At 37.6% G+C, this 18,100-nt stretch overlaps 1 protein-coding gene across 12 annotated transcripts in view; it reads right to left on the bottom strand.

Annotated features, from left to right (window-relative positions):
* Positions 1–18,100, bottom strand: part of LOC113544632 (arf-GAP with Rho-GAP domain, ANK repeat and PH domain-containing protein 1) — a 72,858-nt gene that overhangs the window by 22,757 nt on the left and 32,001 nt on the right. For 11 of the 12 annotated variants that reach the window (XM_026943556.3, XM_026943555.3, XM_026943553.3 and 8 more), the window contains 11 exons: positions 17,893–17,981; positions 17,659–17,759; positions 15,896–16,060; positions 14,785–14,854; positions 14,273–14,393; positions 12,728–12,918; positions 12,294–12,400; positions 11,847–12,046; positions 10,951–11,036; positions 9,088–9,270; positions 24–198 (listed from right to left, as the gene is read on the bottom strand). In XM_026943556.3, coding sequence (XP_026799357.3) covers positions 24–198; positions 9,088–9,270; positions 10,951–11,036; positions 11,847–12,046; positions 12,294–12,400; positions 12,728–12,918; positions 14,273–14,393; positions 14,785–14,854; positions 15,896–16,060; positions 17,659–17,759; positions 17,893–17,981 — 1,488 coding nt within the window. The remainder of the gene's footprint in view (positions 1–23; positions 199–9,087; positions 9,271–10,950; positions 11,037–11,846; positions 12,047–12,293; positions 12,401–12,727; positions 12,919–14,272; positions 14,394–14,784; positions 14,855–15,895; positions 16,061–17,658; positions 17,760–17,892; positions 17,982–18,100) is intronic. The other variant, XM_053239608.1, reaches the window with a different exon arrangement.

Below are 18,100 nucleotides of genomic sequence, written 5' to 3' on the forward strand. Positions count from 1 at the left end.
CCGCCCCTCATCTTAAAACTGACCTATGTTGCGGTTCTGAGTGAGGAACTCCACCTGCAGCCTCTGGCCGTGGTGCAGGGCCAAGGCGGCAGGAGTAGGGAATTCTGGGATACCTGTGTCACAGTTCACATCAGCACCACAAAAGACAAGGGCGAGAGTCTCACACACATCATTAGACTGCACATTAATACACAATGCCTGGAGAGAGAGAGAGAGAGAGAGAGAGAGAGAGAGAGAGACATAGCCATTAATGCCAATCACATAAATCTCAAAAAGAAAAAATCCCAAAAGGAACTGCAAAGTTTAAAAAATTACAGAAATGATTTCATGATAATCCTTTTTTGCTGAACATTAAAAAGTTTAATAATTAGAAAAATTATGTGATCAAATGTCTGCTGTAATCACATAATTAAAATCCTATACAGTTCTTAAACTTACAGTTAACTGTAAGTTGGTGTTTAGGTTAATGTTATCTGGCTAACTACTGTACTTTAAGCTGGACGTTTGTAGTGAAATAAAATTAAGTGATATTTCACAGAAGTGAGGCTGATGCTGTATTGTGTTACAACATTACAAGTTGGTGAAGTAAAAATCAGTATTTTGTTGTATACAGTTAGACTCCGCCCACTTATTTTTTCTGCAGTACTTCTGTTTTGAATATTTTGAGTTACAAGAAAACATCATAAAAAAATAGGTCATGTAAAGACCAGAACACACACATACACGTGCACGCACGCACATGCACATACACATACATACACATACATACACATACATACACATACATACATACATACATACACACACACACACACACACACACACACACACACACACACACACACACAGTCTTACACTTGAAACTGACAGTCTTACACAAACTGGTTTCTCTCTGTTGGTTGCCATCTCCTCCACATACAGCAATATTAAACTTTTTATCATTTTTTTCTCTGTAGTTTATGATCTTGCATTAGTATTTACTACATGAGAATTTTTATTGCTTATGATGTTTGTTTGTTTTTGCACACAGAACAATTTAGAACTTTTCATAATACATAAATGTTCAAATAAAAACATAACTTAAATAACACAAGGTGCTCAAGTGCTAGATTTCCAGTCAAGACTCCTGATGCAGCTAACAACAAAATGACCATGACAACACTGTGTGTTATGTTGTTCATGTCAAGAATCGTCACATGCCTCTTTCACATTTTGGCTCATAAATGATTGGCTTTGCTGGAAAAAACCATCAACGAGAAAACTCAATTTCAGCACCATGTGCATTATGAACAGCATGAACCTTCTGGAAAGTGAGTGCGGGATCAGATTCATGGAAGTGGCATGCTGACACCTGTATACACACACACACACACACACGCATACATACGCAAACACAATCCTGAACCCTCACATTCCTACAGCAATGTGTGAGAATTTGACAAGATTCCAAAAAAAGGACATGTAGGAAAACTGCAGATTTTTCTGGAATAAGTCATGTGACAAAGCATGCAGTATGTTATAATAATATATTATTTTAATGGAATACAATATTGTTTTTGCATTTATCTACTTGTGAAACAATTATCTTTATTTAATTATTTAATTTTTTTATGTTCCTGATTCCATGTTATTAAATAAAGTTTAGTGAATTCAGTTTAACATCATTTGTTAACTCTGTGGGATGCGTAGGGGTTGTGACCTTTACTGACTCTCAGAGCAGTGTTATAGGAAAGGAACAAATGTGTGTGAGGACATTATCAGTATAGTGTGTGTGTGTGTGTGTGTGTGTGTTTTTACAGCTGAATCTCCTACACTGAACCACAGCAGGACAGCAGACAAACTCTGTTCTCTCTTCATCTTCTTTGTGATGCTATACACATCTCTATAGCGAGTGTGAGCAATAACGCGAACTCGACATAAGAGAGAAAAGAGCCTCGAGTGATTTCCATTCCTACTGCAGAGTGCTAAAGAAACTTTTGACTTGCTCCCCAAAGACAAAACTCTTTAAAATCTCCAAGCTGGTTTTGTGTGTTTTCTGTGTTTCCTCCATCTGCTGTCTGACTCCTTGCACTCCCACACCAGCTCATTTCTCTCAGTGAAAACACACAGCAGCTGATTCGTCACATTCAGTAATCAGTCAGCACCGTTTCCTCAGGGTCACTGACACGGACATTACCAAGTTTATAAATATGAATCTGTTTATGAAAATTAATGAGCAGGAGGCCGTCTTAGCAAAAATAGGCTATGAGTTGAGACAGAAACAGTTATAAATTAATTAAATATAACATAATTAAAATAGAGTGGAAATCAATATAATATAAAAATGTATGAAAAAGACAAAATGGAGGAACTGCCCTTTACTCATTTATATATAGCTTTAACATTAAGGATCAAATAATAATAATAATAATAATAATAATAATAATAATAATAATATTAATATCAAATAATAATGAGGAAACTAGCATGACTCTGAGCTAGCTGCAAAAGCTATCTAGCTAAAAAGCCTAGCTAGCTAACTATGGTTACCTTTTCATTAAATCGCATGACATACTAAGATGAATTTTTTTCCACAGCAGTTAAGAAAAAAAAAAGGTAGACAAGATCATAATTTTGAATTTTAATAGTTTATACGTTTAATGTTTAGCTGTGTTTCTTGTGAAGAAGCCATGTACTCACATTACACCTACAAGGCAAGTTTAAATACACAAATAAGGAGCACAATCTTAGATACCAATTTATCCAGCAGAAATATTTTATATTATTTTTCTTATGCAGTGATGAAGTGTTGCAGACAGAGTTCTGTCAGATTCTTCAGACATTTACATTAAAGATGAAACTCCTAGTGTAAATTCCACACAATCTCCTAAAATTCCAAAAACTCAAATGAGTCTGCCTCGGGTTTCTGTTTTCATTTAATCCTGACAGCTTGAGCAAACAGCAAAAATTCTATCATTACCTTAAGGACAGAATGAGGTGTGGTAAATATTAGCTGTAAATAAATATGATTATAAATATGATATTTATCTTATTTACTTGTGATAATAAATACGCAGCACAAGCATAGTGATTTCAAATGAACTGGAATCAGCCGTGAGTATGAAATCACACTTTACTTTACTTTAGAAAGTCTAATAATATATAAACTGAGATGCTGCATGTGAAGGTGTGATATATATGCTGTGTTTAATAAAAACAATCACACCCTTATTTACAGGAAGTTAAAACTCCTGTCCAGTGTGAATATCGTAGCGGTTCAGTCGCTACATTGAGAGAAATAAAATATAAAATAAAATAACATTAAAATGAAAAGTAAGCCATGTATGATCAGCTCATGCGTCTGGATTCAGTCCCAACATCTCACCTTTGTGTTTTCTGTTCTATGACTTACGAGAAATTGTTCTAGGGTAGTAAATGAATTAGGTCACATGACCGTGAAGTTATCCGCGACTGGGTAAATTCTAAACCACTTATAGTTTGAACAAACCTTCCGAATACTAAACAGAGAAACTAATACCCACAAAAAACAAACCAGTATGTGGGCAAGTCAAGAATTTTTCTTTCTTTATTTCCTTATTCTCTTAAAAGAACTGCAGGCACTGACACGCACGCACACATACACACACATACACACACACACACACACACACACACACACACACACACACACACACACACACACACCTGGAGGTGATGAGCACCTGTATGTGATCGATACTTGCTGTGGGTGGGGGTGTTGTTCACCTCGTTCACAAGGAACTTCTCGTCTGGTCGCTTTTTTTCCTTCTCATCAAAAATGTTTGTGTCCCACAGATCCCATCATAGTCTTTACTCTTTAAAATATCTCAGTTTGTGTGTGTGTGTGCGTGTGTGTGTGTGTGTGTGTGTGTAGCAGGTGATCTCAGCACAGCATAAATCAAACTCCTTATTATAGTAAATTACCCGTGTGTTAAAGCTTCTTCCTCCATCAATGAATCAACTACAGAAAAATAAATACTGTAATAAATCTACACACAAACACACGCACACACACGCACTTTTCACAGTAGATTTTGCCTTGTTTCTCACACATCTCTTGTTCTCACTCTTCCTGAGAAAAAAAGAGATAGACCACACCACACCACACACACACAGACACTGTGTGTGTGTGTGTGTGTGTGTGTGTGAGAGAGAGAGGAGAGAGAAACACTGGTGGATCATCACAAAAAGCTATAAGATTAGGGAACGGCCACACACACAAAAACACACACAGCTATAGTATCTCATGTATACATAAATGTATACCTACGTTTTTATGTAATTTAATTAATTTCGGCACTCATCAGTGTTAATTATCTGTCTCCCTGTCTGTCTCTCTTACGCTTATACATACAGGTATTTAACAGTAAATAATGAAAAATAATTTCCCTGTTAAAAAGCCAGAGCTAAAATCACCTCACTAACTATTTTCTATTTTCTTAATGAATGATAATATATATTTTTATATATTTAATATATTGAAATAATATTTCAATAAATTACACTGTGTCTATATAAATGTATAATATGTCCTTTCTTTTTCAAAGCATCACATGTTGCGTTACAACAAAGCCAGAACACTTCCCTGTTTAAAAAGATTATATTTCAATAATTTATGCAAATAACCTCAACAACGGGAGATAAAATTATTCCAGGTTCAGACATGAGTGTTGTGTTTCAGGTCTCCACGTGTCTTTCTGGGTTCAGATGCTTTAATTTACAGAAAATTATTAAACTGGTCACAGGACAAATGACCTCTGTAGGACAAAAAAATAGTCCTGTGTAATGGTCCACTTTACATTTCTAATATCAAATGTTTAAAAGAAATCCCAATAAAAGAACCAGCACCAGTGTTTCAAAATTACAAAATTTACAACAATTTCCAAAAAAATAAAAAATAAAAAATAAACTATAGCTCAGTGTCTTTCTTTTGTTTTTCTTTATGTCTATGTCTTATATGATCATAACTATGCACAGCACTTTGCTCTAATTACACTCCACCAGTCTGCAATCAGTGTGTGACATTCCTCAGGAATTTGTGTGTGTGTGTGTGTGTGTGTGTGTGTGTGTCAAATTCCTGAAGCGCCTCAACACAAAGGGCATGTTCTCTAAAACACACCAAGTTTAAGGAAGAATAGAATTTTACAGCTACCGATGAGATAAAGTTGAGAAAGTTCATATGCAGTGATTAGAAACAAGAACACACACACACAGAGCACACACTGTAAACACTGAACAGAGAAACACAGATGGAGCAAAAAGACGAAAACAGAGAAAGATTCCATATGGTGCAGAATGACCTCATGGTGTGGAGGAGGCATTAAACACACACACACACACACACACACACACACACACACACTGTACTGTTTTTTTGTAAGATTGTCACTGATGTGTGTAGTACTGTAGCTAAATGTGTGTAATTTCTCACACACAAGGACTGACAACTTTTTCCTCGACAGAATCAGACAATTTTATGAAATATTGGAGTTGAACACTGTAGTTAAATCAGCGGGGTTGTGTTGTTGCTCTCACATCCTGTTCTGACTGAATTTGTTTCATCACTTTTTATATCCATCACTGTTTTGTCTCTACAAACCTCAGCATGTACTACACAACCATTTCACTGTCATCAGAATTCTAATACCCATTAGAATTATGAGAATTTGTGATTAAAATCTCAGTGCGCGCTGCTACAATGCTCGTCTAAAATCCACCAACAGGAGGAAAGCAAACTCACGGCGCAGCTACAGATACAGAACCATGTTGTTGTTCTTTTGGCTGCTCCCGTTAAGGTCACCAGAGCAGACCACCTTCCACTCTCTGCATATTGATTTGGCACAGGTTTTACACCAGATGACCTTCCTGATGTAACCCTCCCATTTTATCCAGGCTTGGGACCAGTGTACCCCAGGTTGGGGTTGGAGCCCAGCATTCTGCTCAAATCCACGATCCTGAGATTAAGAGTCCCATGCTAACAGACAGAACAGATCTTTTCATTACCTCGAGCTCAGTGCGAAGGACGTGTGTGTTTCTGCACAAGCCGATTTCTGGATCATGCTGATTGATGATGTAAACAGAGTGCAGTCGTGTTCTTTAATCTCAGGTCTATCATTAGAGGATCTTCATCATATAATCTGACACGTAGACACACACTATCACAGTCTATTATAGAATTCACGACAGATTTTATTGTACAGGATCTCATACAGTGTCACGAGTAATCATCTTAAAGAAAATCACACAGAGTAAAACCTGAACAGACCGCCTAAAAAACCCACCCGCTAGAGTCCAATATAATCTCTCTAAAGTGCTTTCTTCTCCAAGTTGCATCATCAGGATGGGAAGTCCTGCAGTAATCAAACCGGAAAATTTCACTCTAGAGGTCTGTGTATTACCGCTGTAACTCCAAAAAGACTAAATACTGATTATTTATTATTTATTTATTCACCGTTTGTAGGTTGTCTAAAGCTGAGTAAAAGATACTGACTAAATTAACAGAAAACATAACCACAAAATAAAACCAACCAAAATAAAATGCAAAGCAAACAAATTACATTTTTTCTGTTTTTTATCTATTTTTTTCTGAAAAGTAAATACACAGTGTTTACCTCATGTAGTGTTTATGCAATTTGATTTTATCAAGAAACTAATATAACCTAAAATTTTGCATTTTAAATGAAATCTGTAAATATGACATGCATCTTACCTCTCATACATATACACGCACACACACTTGCGCACACACACACTCACATACACGAACTCATGCACACACACGCACACACTCACGCACTCACACACGCACTGAGGGAGGGGACAGGCTGCAAGAGACAAAGCTGTCCATTGTGAAAGGTAGAGACTCAAAACAAAGAATGAAAGTCACTTGTCCATTTCGTCACCCCTCAGCCCCCACCTCTCTCTCTCTCTCTCTCTCTCTCTCTCTCTCTCTGTAACACACTCTGTCTCAGTGTCTGTCCTTCAGTTTAAGTTTCACTTAACACTGAATCAGAGACAGTAAAATCTACCGCTTAGTGTAGCACACTACTCCAGTACAAACACATATCCAGTACACACAAACACATACCCAGTACACACACAAACACATATCCAGTACACACACACACCATAAAAAAAAAAAAACATGACCACACACCTGAGCTTACCCAAGTCTGCAGACTGTTACTCCTCTCCTTCCATGTCCGTTATAAATGTGTGTGTGTGTGTGTGTGTGTTTTCCCTGCTTGTAAAAGTTAAAAAAGTTATAATCCAAAGGGCAGACACAGCGACAGACTTGACACAGAGAGTCAAATGTAGAGAAACAGAGACAGAGCAGAAGAAGCGGACAAGGTGTGAGTGTGTGTGCGCGTGTGCGCGCGCGCCCATGATTGGGTGGGACTTGGGGATTAGGACTGAAACTGCACCAATCAGGCAGTTACAATGTCACTGGGGTGTGGCCTTGTCACAGCTAGATCAACAATTCAGCATGCACAGAGAAGGGAAAATCTCTTTCTCTCTCTTTCTCCCTCTCTCTCTCTCTCTGTCTCTATCTATCTATCTATCTCACCCTGTCTCTCTCTCTCTCTCTCTCTCTCACTCAAGTCAAAGTCAAAGTCAAAAGGTTGCTTTATTGCCATTACAAATATTAACATTATATTTGTGTGTGTGTGTGTGTGTGTGTGTGTGTGTGTCTGTCTGTCTGTCTGTCTGTCTGTCTGTCTGTCTGTGTGTGCCCAGCTCTCTCTCTCTCTCTCTCTCTCTCTCTCTCTCTCCCTCTCTGAGATGTTTGTGGGAGGTGGAGTGTGGGAGGAAGGGTTGAATCTGGAGAAAACAAAGACCGTAAATAAACAGAGGATGATGTTCTCAGTGTGAGTCTGAATCAGAGAGTTTCCTCCATCAGACATTCATCTCATACCATACTCTCATACCCACCACTGGCAACTAAATGCTTAACTATACTAACTAAACTTTTAACTTTTCTAACCAAGCTACACCCAACTAAATATTTAACTTAACTACCCAGACTGCAGCTAACTAAATGTTGAACTTTATTAATAAACTGCAGTAAATTAACTTTTTAACTAAATTATTAACATAATTGATATAATTCATAATGCTGTGACAAGCTACTAAAATGTGTGTGTGTGTGTGTGTGTGTATGTGTGTGTGTTTAAGAGAGAGACATTATTGCCTCTGCACATGGTTCTACGCAGAATCTTTCAAGACATTTTACACACAGATACACAATGGCTTTTGTTTATTATTCTTATCTCCAAGATTTTCCTCAGCCTGGGACCTGAAGATCTATTCAAGATCAAAGAAAGGGTCAAACACACACACACACACACAAAACCCTACACACTCATACATGGTCAGTAAGAGGGAACGCCTGGTGTATAAATCTCTTATAAAAAGAAAATTTTTATATACAGTATAACTCTTGATCAAGCAAAGTACACACAGTGTGTTTAGCAGTGGTAGTGGTGTGTAATTGAGTATATTAATGTCTTTAATAGTGTGTAGTGGTGTGTGTAATTTTCTGTAGTGGTGGGTAATTGTGTACACTCATGTATGTGATTGTGTGTACCGGTGCGTGTGACTGTGTACTAGTGTATGTGACTGTGTGACCTAGTGTATGTGATTGTGTGACCTGGTGTGTGTGACTGTGTGTACTGGTGTATGTGTGATTGTATGTATGCTTAACCAAAAGAAGATCAATGTTTTTGAATGACCTAGCCAAAGCCCAGATCTGAAACCAAATAAAAATCTATGGGGTGACCTGAAGCAGGCTGTGCACAGGAGATGCCCTTACAATTTAATGGATCTAGAATGGTTTTACAAAAAAGAGTGAAAAAATATTGCTAAGTCAATATGTGCCACGCTGATAGACTCTTAGCCAGTAAGACTGAGTGGTGTAATAAAATCAAAAGGTGCTTCAACAAATGTGTGACTGTGTTCTGATGTGTGCGATTGTGTACTGGTATGTCTGTCTGTCTAATGGTGTGTGTGAGTGTGTCTACTGGTGTGTGTGATTGAGTATAGCTGTGTGGAATCAGCTGCTGCTCTTACGTTGTCGAGCTCTTTCTGGTTGCCGAACAGCGGGTGGTAGCGGCGATATTTGCCCTCGCGGTATTTAGCTGTGATAAAACGCCGGCGCTCGTCGCTGCTGCTGTGCGGAGTCAGGGCCTCGCTGGGTGGGATGTTAGCTGCCCAAAACTGATTGGCTCGCTCATTGCCTAGCTCCAGGAAGAGCTGATGCCAAGATGAAATGAGAAAATTAGAGAAAAGAAAAATACTAGCAAATATGAACAACAACACATTTTGTGGGTATTCCAGCCAAATTCATGTGAGTGTAGTTTTGGTTTTGTTTATTGGGTGTTGTGGCAAGTACTTTTTTTGGGGGGGGTGTTGGTGCTGTAGTCAAGTTTAAGCTAGTGTGGCTCTGTTGAAGTTTTTTTGGTATTGTCGCTAAGTTTAAGCTAGTGTGGCTTTGTTAGAATTTCTTAGGCAATGTAGCTATGGTTTAGACAATGCAGTTTTGTTGAAATTTGTTAGGTGTTGTAGGTGTTTAAACTAGTGCAGTTTCACTGAAGTTTATTGAGTGTTGTAACTAACTTCAAGCTAGTGTGAATTTGTTGAATTTTATTTGGTGTTGTAGCTTACTTTTGGCTAGTGCAGTCTTGTTTCTGTTTACTGGGTGTTGTAGCCAAGTTTAATTTAGTGTGGTTTTGCTGGGAGTTTTTTCTGTGATGTAGCGAAGTTTTAACTAGTGCAGTTTTGTTGGGTGTTCTAGCCATATTCATGCAAGTGCAGGTTTGTTTATTGAGTGCTGTAGCAGGAGCTGTTTTGTTCAAACAAAAGGTTAAGCTAGTGCAGTTTTGCTGAGGTTTGTTAGGTGTTCAATTCAATGTTATCTGTATAGTGCTTTTAACAATGGCCACTGTCACAAAGCAGCTTTACAGAAATATATAAATTCAGGATATAAGTTTTAAACTTATAAAATTTATAGTAATTTATGGTGTTGTAGCTAAGTGTAGGCTAGTGCGGTTTTGTTTAAACGTATTTGGTGTTGTAGCTAAGTTAACAATAGTGCAGTCTTGTTTCAATTTATTGGGTGTTGTGTCCAAGTTTAAGCTAGTGTGGTTTTTGTTGGAGTTTTTTAGGTTTTGTAGCTAAGTTTAAGTTACTGCTGTCTTGTTGAGTTTGTTGGGCACTGTAGCTACTTTTTGGCTGGTGCAGTTTCATTTTAGTTTATCGAGTGTTGTAGCTAAGTTCAGGCTAGTGTTATTCTGTTGTATTTTATTTGGTATTGTAGATGTAGAAGTTGTGTTGGAGTTTGTTGGAAGATGGGTTTTAGCTAGTACGGTTGTATTGGGCATTCTAGCCAAGTTCACATGAGTGCAGGGGTTTTTTTTGTGTTTGTTCAGAGTTGTAGCTAAGCTTTATACTTTAAGTGTGGTTTTGTTTGAGTTTTTTAGGTGTTGTAGCTAAAATTTAGCTAGGGCAATTGTGTGGGAGTTTGTTAGGTTTTGTAGCTAAGTTTAAGCTAGTGCAGTTTTGTTAGAATTTCTTAGGCATTGTAACTATGTTTAAGCTTGTGCAGTTTCATTGGAGTTTATTGGGTGTTGTAAACGTATGATAGCTAAGACTTGATTTTCTCAATGCAAAATATGTATTTTCTCAATGCAAAATATATTTTCCTAGAAGTGATTTCCAACAGCTGAAGTAGTATATGAAGGTGTATTAAAATATACAAAAACTCATTTCACAAAGAAAAATAAAACAACTGGTATAAAAACAGGCTTTAATGTTTATGAGAATCCATGACAAACACTGGAGATAGTCAGTGTTATAAAAATCACTGAAAATATCTGTAATACTAAGAGAAAACAGAGATTTTAAAAATAAACAGAACATAAAAAATTAGCATACCTGGATTAAATCATCAGTCCACACCTTTCTGTCCATTTTGAGGCTCCGTACTTTTGATATGCTTGGACCAAGACTGCGGTGTTCTCCTAGAACAGAGAAAAGAGAAACATCAATCACAACAGTCTCATTTTTAACCTGACAATCTATAATCTATAACTAGATTCAGTTAAAGCAAAAGGCTAGTCAAAATGTTAGTAGTTTTAATTTGGTTGCATTTTACAATTTAAACACATTCCTTTGAATTTACTCTAACTGAGATAAGATACATGGTAGTCTATTTGTGTTGAAGAGAATTTTTATAAATTTGAAAACATATTTATAACTTTGTAGACAATTATATCCTACAATCCAGAGCTTAGCAGCCGGAGGTTAAGAGTCACAGCACAGAACCTTAACCACTGAGCTACAACTGTAGGTCTGTATTTAAGGTGTATTTTAATAGGTGTTAAATAACAGATTAAGTTTAACAGTTTTTAACAATTTGCCATCTTGCTGTTGAACAACAATACAATTTTAAAATTAGCAGAAGATTTTAAAATTAGCAGAGGTGCCAACATTGCTAACAAGAATAACCTAATAACCTAACCTAAATAAAAAAACCCAAAAAACCTCTAGCATATGTCAGTGGACGAGATGGCTTTTTTCAGATGCTCTATTTAAAACCCTGTTAGGTAGCCATGGTGTAAACAAGACAATGCTGCGGTCCAGTTTACCATTACCTTTGTTTGACTGCAATTTTTTTGGTACTTACTGTGGCTGTGCTGGTGATTGGTGATGTAACAGGGCTGATGCAGATATTTTGGTTGTGTTAAAGTGTAACTAAACAGTCTAATGTAGTTCGTAACTTATTCAGAGTCATTATTTGTTGGTGTTATGTTCAAGCTATTTAGGTTTACCTGCACAACGCTTGCAGAAGACCACGCCCAGATTAATAGCTGCCCACTCAGGTTTGGTGGCACTACAGTCAGCACATTTCTGATTGGCTGGCTCCGCCCATATCTTCTCCGCAACCTCATAGTTAGACAGAGCCTCTGCAATGGAGTTCCTCATCGCCTCCACCCACTGGTCCTTCAGCTGGTCGGTTTCTGCCACAAAACTAAACACAGAGAGACCACCATTATCACCTCTCTCACTGACCTCCCTCACTGACCTTCATCTGCACGCTGTATATTATGTTAAGGCCTCAACTTACTAATTATGATCATGTTAAATCTGGCATTAGTGGACTTTTTACTTTCATGAGACACATTCAGAACAGAGACACTGTGTGAGAGACAGAGAAAGACAGACAGAGAGAGAGTGACAGACAGTGAGACAGAGCGAGAGAGAGACAGGTGACTAACCTGAATATGCGGTAAGGCGTGGTAAGGTCAAATGCTCTTCTGTCCATGTCCTTCACATTCCCCACATTCATATCTATAGCCGTGATCCCAATACCCAGCTTATAGTCCTGAACAACAAAACAGTGTATTTAGCAGCCATTTAGCAACCACACACACACACACACACAAACACACACACATTTGTTAAGAGACAGCAGGTTTCAGAAATGTGGCAATTAGAGATTTAAGAAAAGCTGCACTGTTTCCGCAACACACTGAATCCAAACACACACACACACACACGCACGCACACAATATGTATGTAAACGTGTGTAAAATACACAATTAATTTGATGAAATCACAAGTAGGAAACTACATAAACCAAATACAGCATTATTGTTGTTATTATTATTATTATTATTATTTACTATTAGTAATTGTTATTATTAATTACCTCAGCATTTTTGTAAAGGAACACTTTGTCTCCACACACTATGGTGTAGAGTTTAGAGCGCAGGCCCCGGAGCTCCAGGTAACCTTTCATCTCTGAGGTCACACAGGGGTTAAGGGTCAACTCAGAACTCGGCTTCAGGCGAGATGAACTGATGATCTCCTGTAGCACGGACACCCAATCATTCCTCTCCACTGACACGCACACACACATAAACACACATACACAGTACAGCAGTAAGTAAATTTCCTCAAAAAATGAAAATACATTTTGAGAAACAGCAACGGGCAAAGACTGTCCGAAATCCATTTAAAAAATGTTAATGTGCTTCTGAGATACTTAACATCACCTCACATTAAAGAACAGTTTGATCACAACACACAGTCCACAGTGTCCTCTTTACAACAGATGTAATGGATAAGCTAAGACGTGTTCGGTGTGTGAGGGTTCAGTTGTTACGATGCTAATGCAGCTAATAAGTAATGCTGCACTGTGGGACTCATTGTTACATTGTTACGAGGCACTAAGGAAAAACATTTCGCTACATCACATGTATGTAATATGTCCGTGACAAATAAAGAACCTTGAACCGTGAACCTAATGTAAGTCTGTGTCCCGCAAAAAAGTTCTTTACATAAATTCAGTTCATATATTTGCTGCTTCTAATGACATCATTAATCTCAGATGATTGTGTACAATAACAGGGTTAATGAATAATTTACACACTTAAGTTCAAGGTGGAACTTTAATTTCATCTGCAAATTTAGTGTAAGTTTAGTGCAAGATAAAGTTTATTTAATATGTACAGATGACAGGAAGTTCCACTGTGTCCTCCACCACAGCTTCTCAAATGTTTTCTGGTTGGTGGACCACTCAGACCGCCGACTACCTCAAAACAATCGCCTAGAGTTTTGAAAGTAGTTTAGAAATTATGGTATACTCAAAATAGCCTCACTTTACAAATAGCATGTTGGTTACTCACTCCTCTGTCACTGCTATCTTAATGGGATGGTGCAGCTTTTGAGATATCAATGAAGGAGTATTGGGTTCCAAAGTGGAGAAATTTCTCAAATCGATCTCCACATTGAGCTGGTTCCATTTCATTTGGTAGCTGGTTGAGCTGGCTGTAGGCCTATTTTCAGTGATCTTCAGACCACAGTTTATAAACCACTGCCCTAAAAGTACACCAGCACATCTGTGGAAGTGGGCATGGTCTGAGGTGGCGTGGCAATTTACATTAACGATTTTGGGTTTCCATTACATGTTAGCTACATTAGCCTTGTAGCTCCAGTTCAGAAATAGTGAAGCTCAACAGGAAGCTGAAAATAGATATTAGTGTAAAACAGTGTTTCAGACTGGATTTTCCTTTCTCAGGTTCTAGGTAGAATCCTATCCAGAACGGGTTCCAAGCAGAAACCTTTTAGGAAGCCAAGAACCCTTAAAAGAAACTTTTTTCCTAAGAGCGTAATACATATTACTTACATATACTTATATGCAAGAACACACAACACATGTACACATACACACACACACGGTGTGTGTACTCACAGTCGCTCTCGGCCCGGAACAGGAAGGTGCGATTATGAGTGACCACCTCAAACTTCTGATCTCCCACACTGGTCACTGTCGTGATGGAGGATGTTGGTATGATCCGCTTCGAATAGACATCCTAAAAAAACAGATAAATTTTACAATAAAGTTTTAAAACTAAACCACTGGTGATGGAACAAATCCGATTATAAAAAAAACACCAATTATACCATACACAATACACCAATATTATTTTCTGAAGTGGAAAAATTTCCTTCACAAATAAAATGTTATTAAATTAAGTACTTTTTTGTAATATGAAGTACATTTTAAATTTAAATTAATATGTGATGAACATGTGACTGATCTACGTGATGTATTTAAGAATTTTATTAAGATACATTACAATTATAATTTAATTAAAAATATGATTTTTTCTACAGTTCTATATGATTTAAACATCCAATGAGACTATTAAAACTCAATATTCCCAATCAGATAACATTTCTCTAAACACAAATTAAACACACCTTGTCATTGTCGAAGTAGCGCAGGTAATCAGCGTCCAGTTTGACCCAACGCCGCTGATAGATCAGGGACCTGAGGAGACAAAATATTCATTAAATACACTTTAAATTAGTCTCAGAATCATTAACACTTGTAAAAATTCTATTTTTATATAACAATCTCTGAAAAACAACAGTGAACATTATTATCTCATCACAACAGAACCTTAGTAAATTAATACTGTTTAATATTATCTTTAGTATTAAACATAAGTTCAGCTTAAGTAACACTAAATTACTAATTAAATTCATAAAGCAAGCAGCAAGGCAAATTCAGTTATTTCATTTTACATGTCCTTTCTGTGGTTTCACAGTGACCGTCAGTTTTCTGATTCGCGTAAATGTTTTTCACACCTTCACCACTAAAGGAAAGTGTGAGTGTGTGTTTGTTCCACTGTGTTAATGCACACACAGCGTGACTGTTATAACCCCTGTTTATGACCATTAACTGTTTAAATACATTTTATTAAATAAAAGACAGTAATGATGGTGTGCTGAGATTTTAGATTTTATTTTTTATTGCACTGATACTGTGGTCAAATAATTTCCACTCTGGAGCTCCTGGAGCCGTAATGCCCCCTACAGGAAGCTCATGGAACTACAGCTGGACATTAATAGGAAATTGAACAATATTAAACTTTATATTAAACAGGAAGCTGACACAAAGGTAATTTCAGTCAGCAAACTCTCAACACACACACAGACACACCCCCAAACAAAAACATGCACACTTAAACATGATCTCAGTCTGAAGCTCCATGTGAAACATGTCAAGTAGCTTTTTAAATAAACTGTACTTCTAAAAGTAGTTTTATTAAAAATTATGTTTTCTATTTTAATCAAGTAAAAATGTAAACAGAGATGTACTGCATTACACTCAGCCCTGTTTTTCTGACATTTACCTCTGTGTTGAAAATGTGTACTACATTTTAGGGCACATAAGTAGTGTGTGTGTGTGTGTGTGTGTGTGTGTGTGTGTAGTGGAAGTTATTTGGGACTTTAGTGTCATTGTTGGTGAAATGGTGTAAATAAAAAATATTGGTGCACATTGAACATTTGCCAAAGTATTGTGTACCCCTGTGGAGGGTTCTTGTCCAGCCAGCCCATCTTGATGACTGGACTGAGTTGGGGGCTGGAGTCTTCCCTGGGGGGCGGAGCTAACACTCGTCCTGTGGTGGGCAGGTAGATGCTGTTCTGGCTGCCGGAGAGTCGGCTGTAATCCTCGATCCACGAGTGCCGCCTGAGAGAGTTACACACATCACAGAGAGAGAAAGGGCAGAGTGTTTTAACATGACTGAAGTGTTTACACTGACCGTCCACTAAATCTGAAGCTGAACTTCACACACTACACTGAAGCAGGATGTGATCAGATAGGACTCACACCTGTTCCATCACTATTCTCTCTTTAGGTCAGAAACACAGCAACAGTGACTTTTAATCCGACCCTGACAATGTCTTTTTAAAGGCAATATAATATTTATTTACAGTATACACTGGTTATTCACTGCGTTTAGACGCTTCCCTTAGGGAACAATAACAGCGTGGTTTTGGGGTTCTGTGATTCAAGATTCAGATTTTTATTTGTCACATACACAATTATATACAGTATATAACTTGCAGTGAACTTGCAGTGAGTCTGTGTGGAATGCTATAACACAGTTATCAGGCTAAACATCTGGACCTCCACCTCTTTAGAAAAAGTATTTTGCAGTTTTTGGTTAGAATTCATTTTCAGTACGGTACTGATATCAGAGCTGTGAAAGATCTTCTGTTATGTAACACTATGGGCATGAAGGCAAAGTGCTTTAAGCCAATTTGTGTGTGAAGAGATGCACCCATACTGATACTTCTGTGGGCACTGAGCACTGAGACACGCCCCACTTTGGGTCTACACTCTACTCATGAATCGAGGTGAAATTCACAGCACCTTGCACTCATGTTTAATGACCATGCTCTCTGTTATCGCTCTGCACGCTCAGGTCAGCCATCCTCATGCTCTCTATTATTGCTCTGCACGCTCAGGTCAGCCATCCTCATGCTCTCTATTTAACACACTGTGATGTACAACATCATGACATCTGAAACATAAATCTCAGCCCAAGGAGTTCATCACAATCAGCACACGACAATAACCAACATACAAAGAGCTAAATAAACGCCCCTGACTTATTAACACTTAGTAGGTTACTCATCTCAGTATCAGTATTGATGAGTATCAAAAAACATAAAAAAAACAACACATACTCATATTCAGTCTATAAAATGGTATCAGTGCATCCCTCTGAGTGTGCACATATTAAGTCACAGGTCTGGAAAAGAAACACACTGAATCTCAACAAATGAAACTGCTTTTGCGTTTGAATGCAGTCCAGCGTTACATGTAATAAAATGAATATTCAGTATTGTATAATCTATATAACCTATATTCTATACACTCTTTATGTATTAATCTTCTGAAACTTTTAGATTAGTAACTACTATTATAAACCATGGCACAGTGACTACAGTGACTAAGTGTCTCAGAATAGCTGCATTTTACAGGTTGCTTTGGAAACCTGAGGTACAGGAATGTGCTTTTTGCTCAAACCTGCCCTCTAGTGCACTAAGCTTTTATTTCTCCACATGTATAGAAGTTAGAAGAACAACGTGTGAAAAGTGTGGCTTGTCTGTATAACTGCTGGTGAATGACTGATAAGGCATTTACATTTCACATACTGCATAAACTAATGAAAAACTAAATCAAACATCATCACACTGCTCCCACAATTACAGCAATGTGTTAAAGTATGTGCTGTTATCTGATTTAATTATATGGTTAAAGATCAGAGGATGTCTTACTTTTCCGTCACGGACTCATCGTCCTCATCCAGGAGCTCATCATCACTGTACAGGCTGCTGCGCCGAGACTTACGGACACGGGGAAGTGGCAGAAACATGTTCTATTGGACAACAAGACTGTCAATCAAGAACCATCTCTACAGAATTTCTTTTGGACAATGAGCCACAAAATGGACAATGAGCCACACACACACACACACACACACACACACACACACACACACCCACACACACCTTATCTGCCATTTCTATACGATCACTGTCTGCACACTTTGCCATGTCAAGCTCCTCATAGCTGTCTGAACTGCCTGTGGAGTCCAACCCTGAACACACACAGAGTTACATTAAATTAAATTAAATTAAATTAAATTAAATTAAATTTAGAAAACTGAACAGGACACAAATGAAGATGAGAAGGAAAAAACATTTATCAACTAATAAT

This window comes from Pangasianodon hypophthalmus, chromosome 14 (assembly GCF_027358585.1).
Source record: "Pangasianodon hypophthalmus isolate fPanHyp1 chromosome 14, fPanHyp1.pri, whole genome shotgun sequence".
NCBI lineage: Eukaryota > Metazoa > Chordata > Actinopteri > Siluriformes > Pangasiidae > Pangasianodon > Pangasianodon hypophthalmus.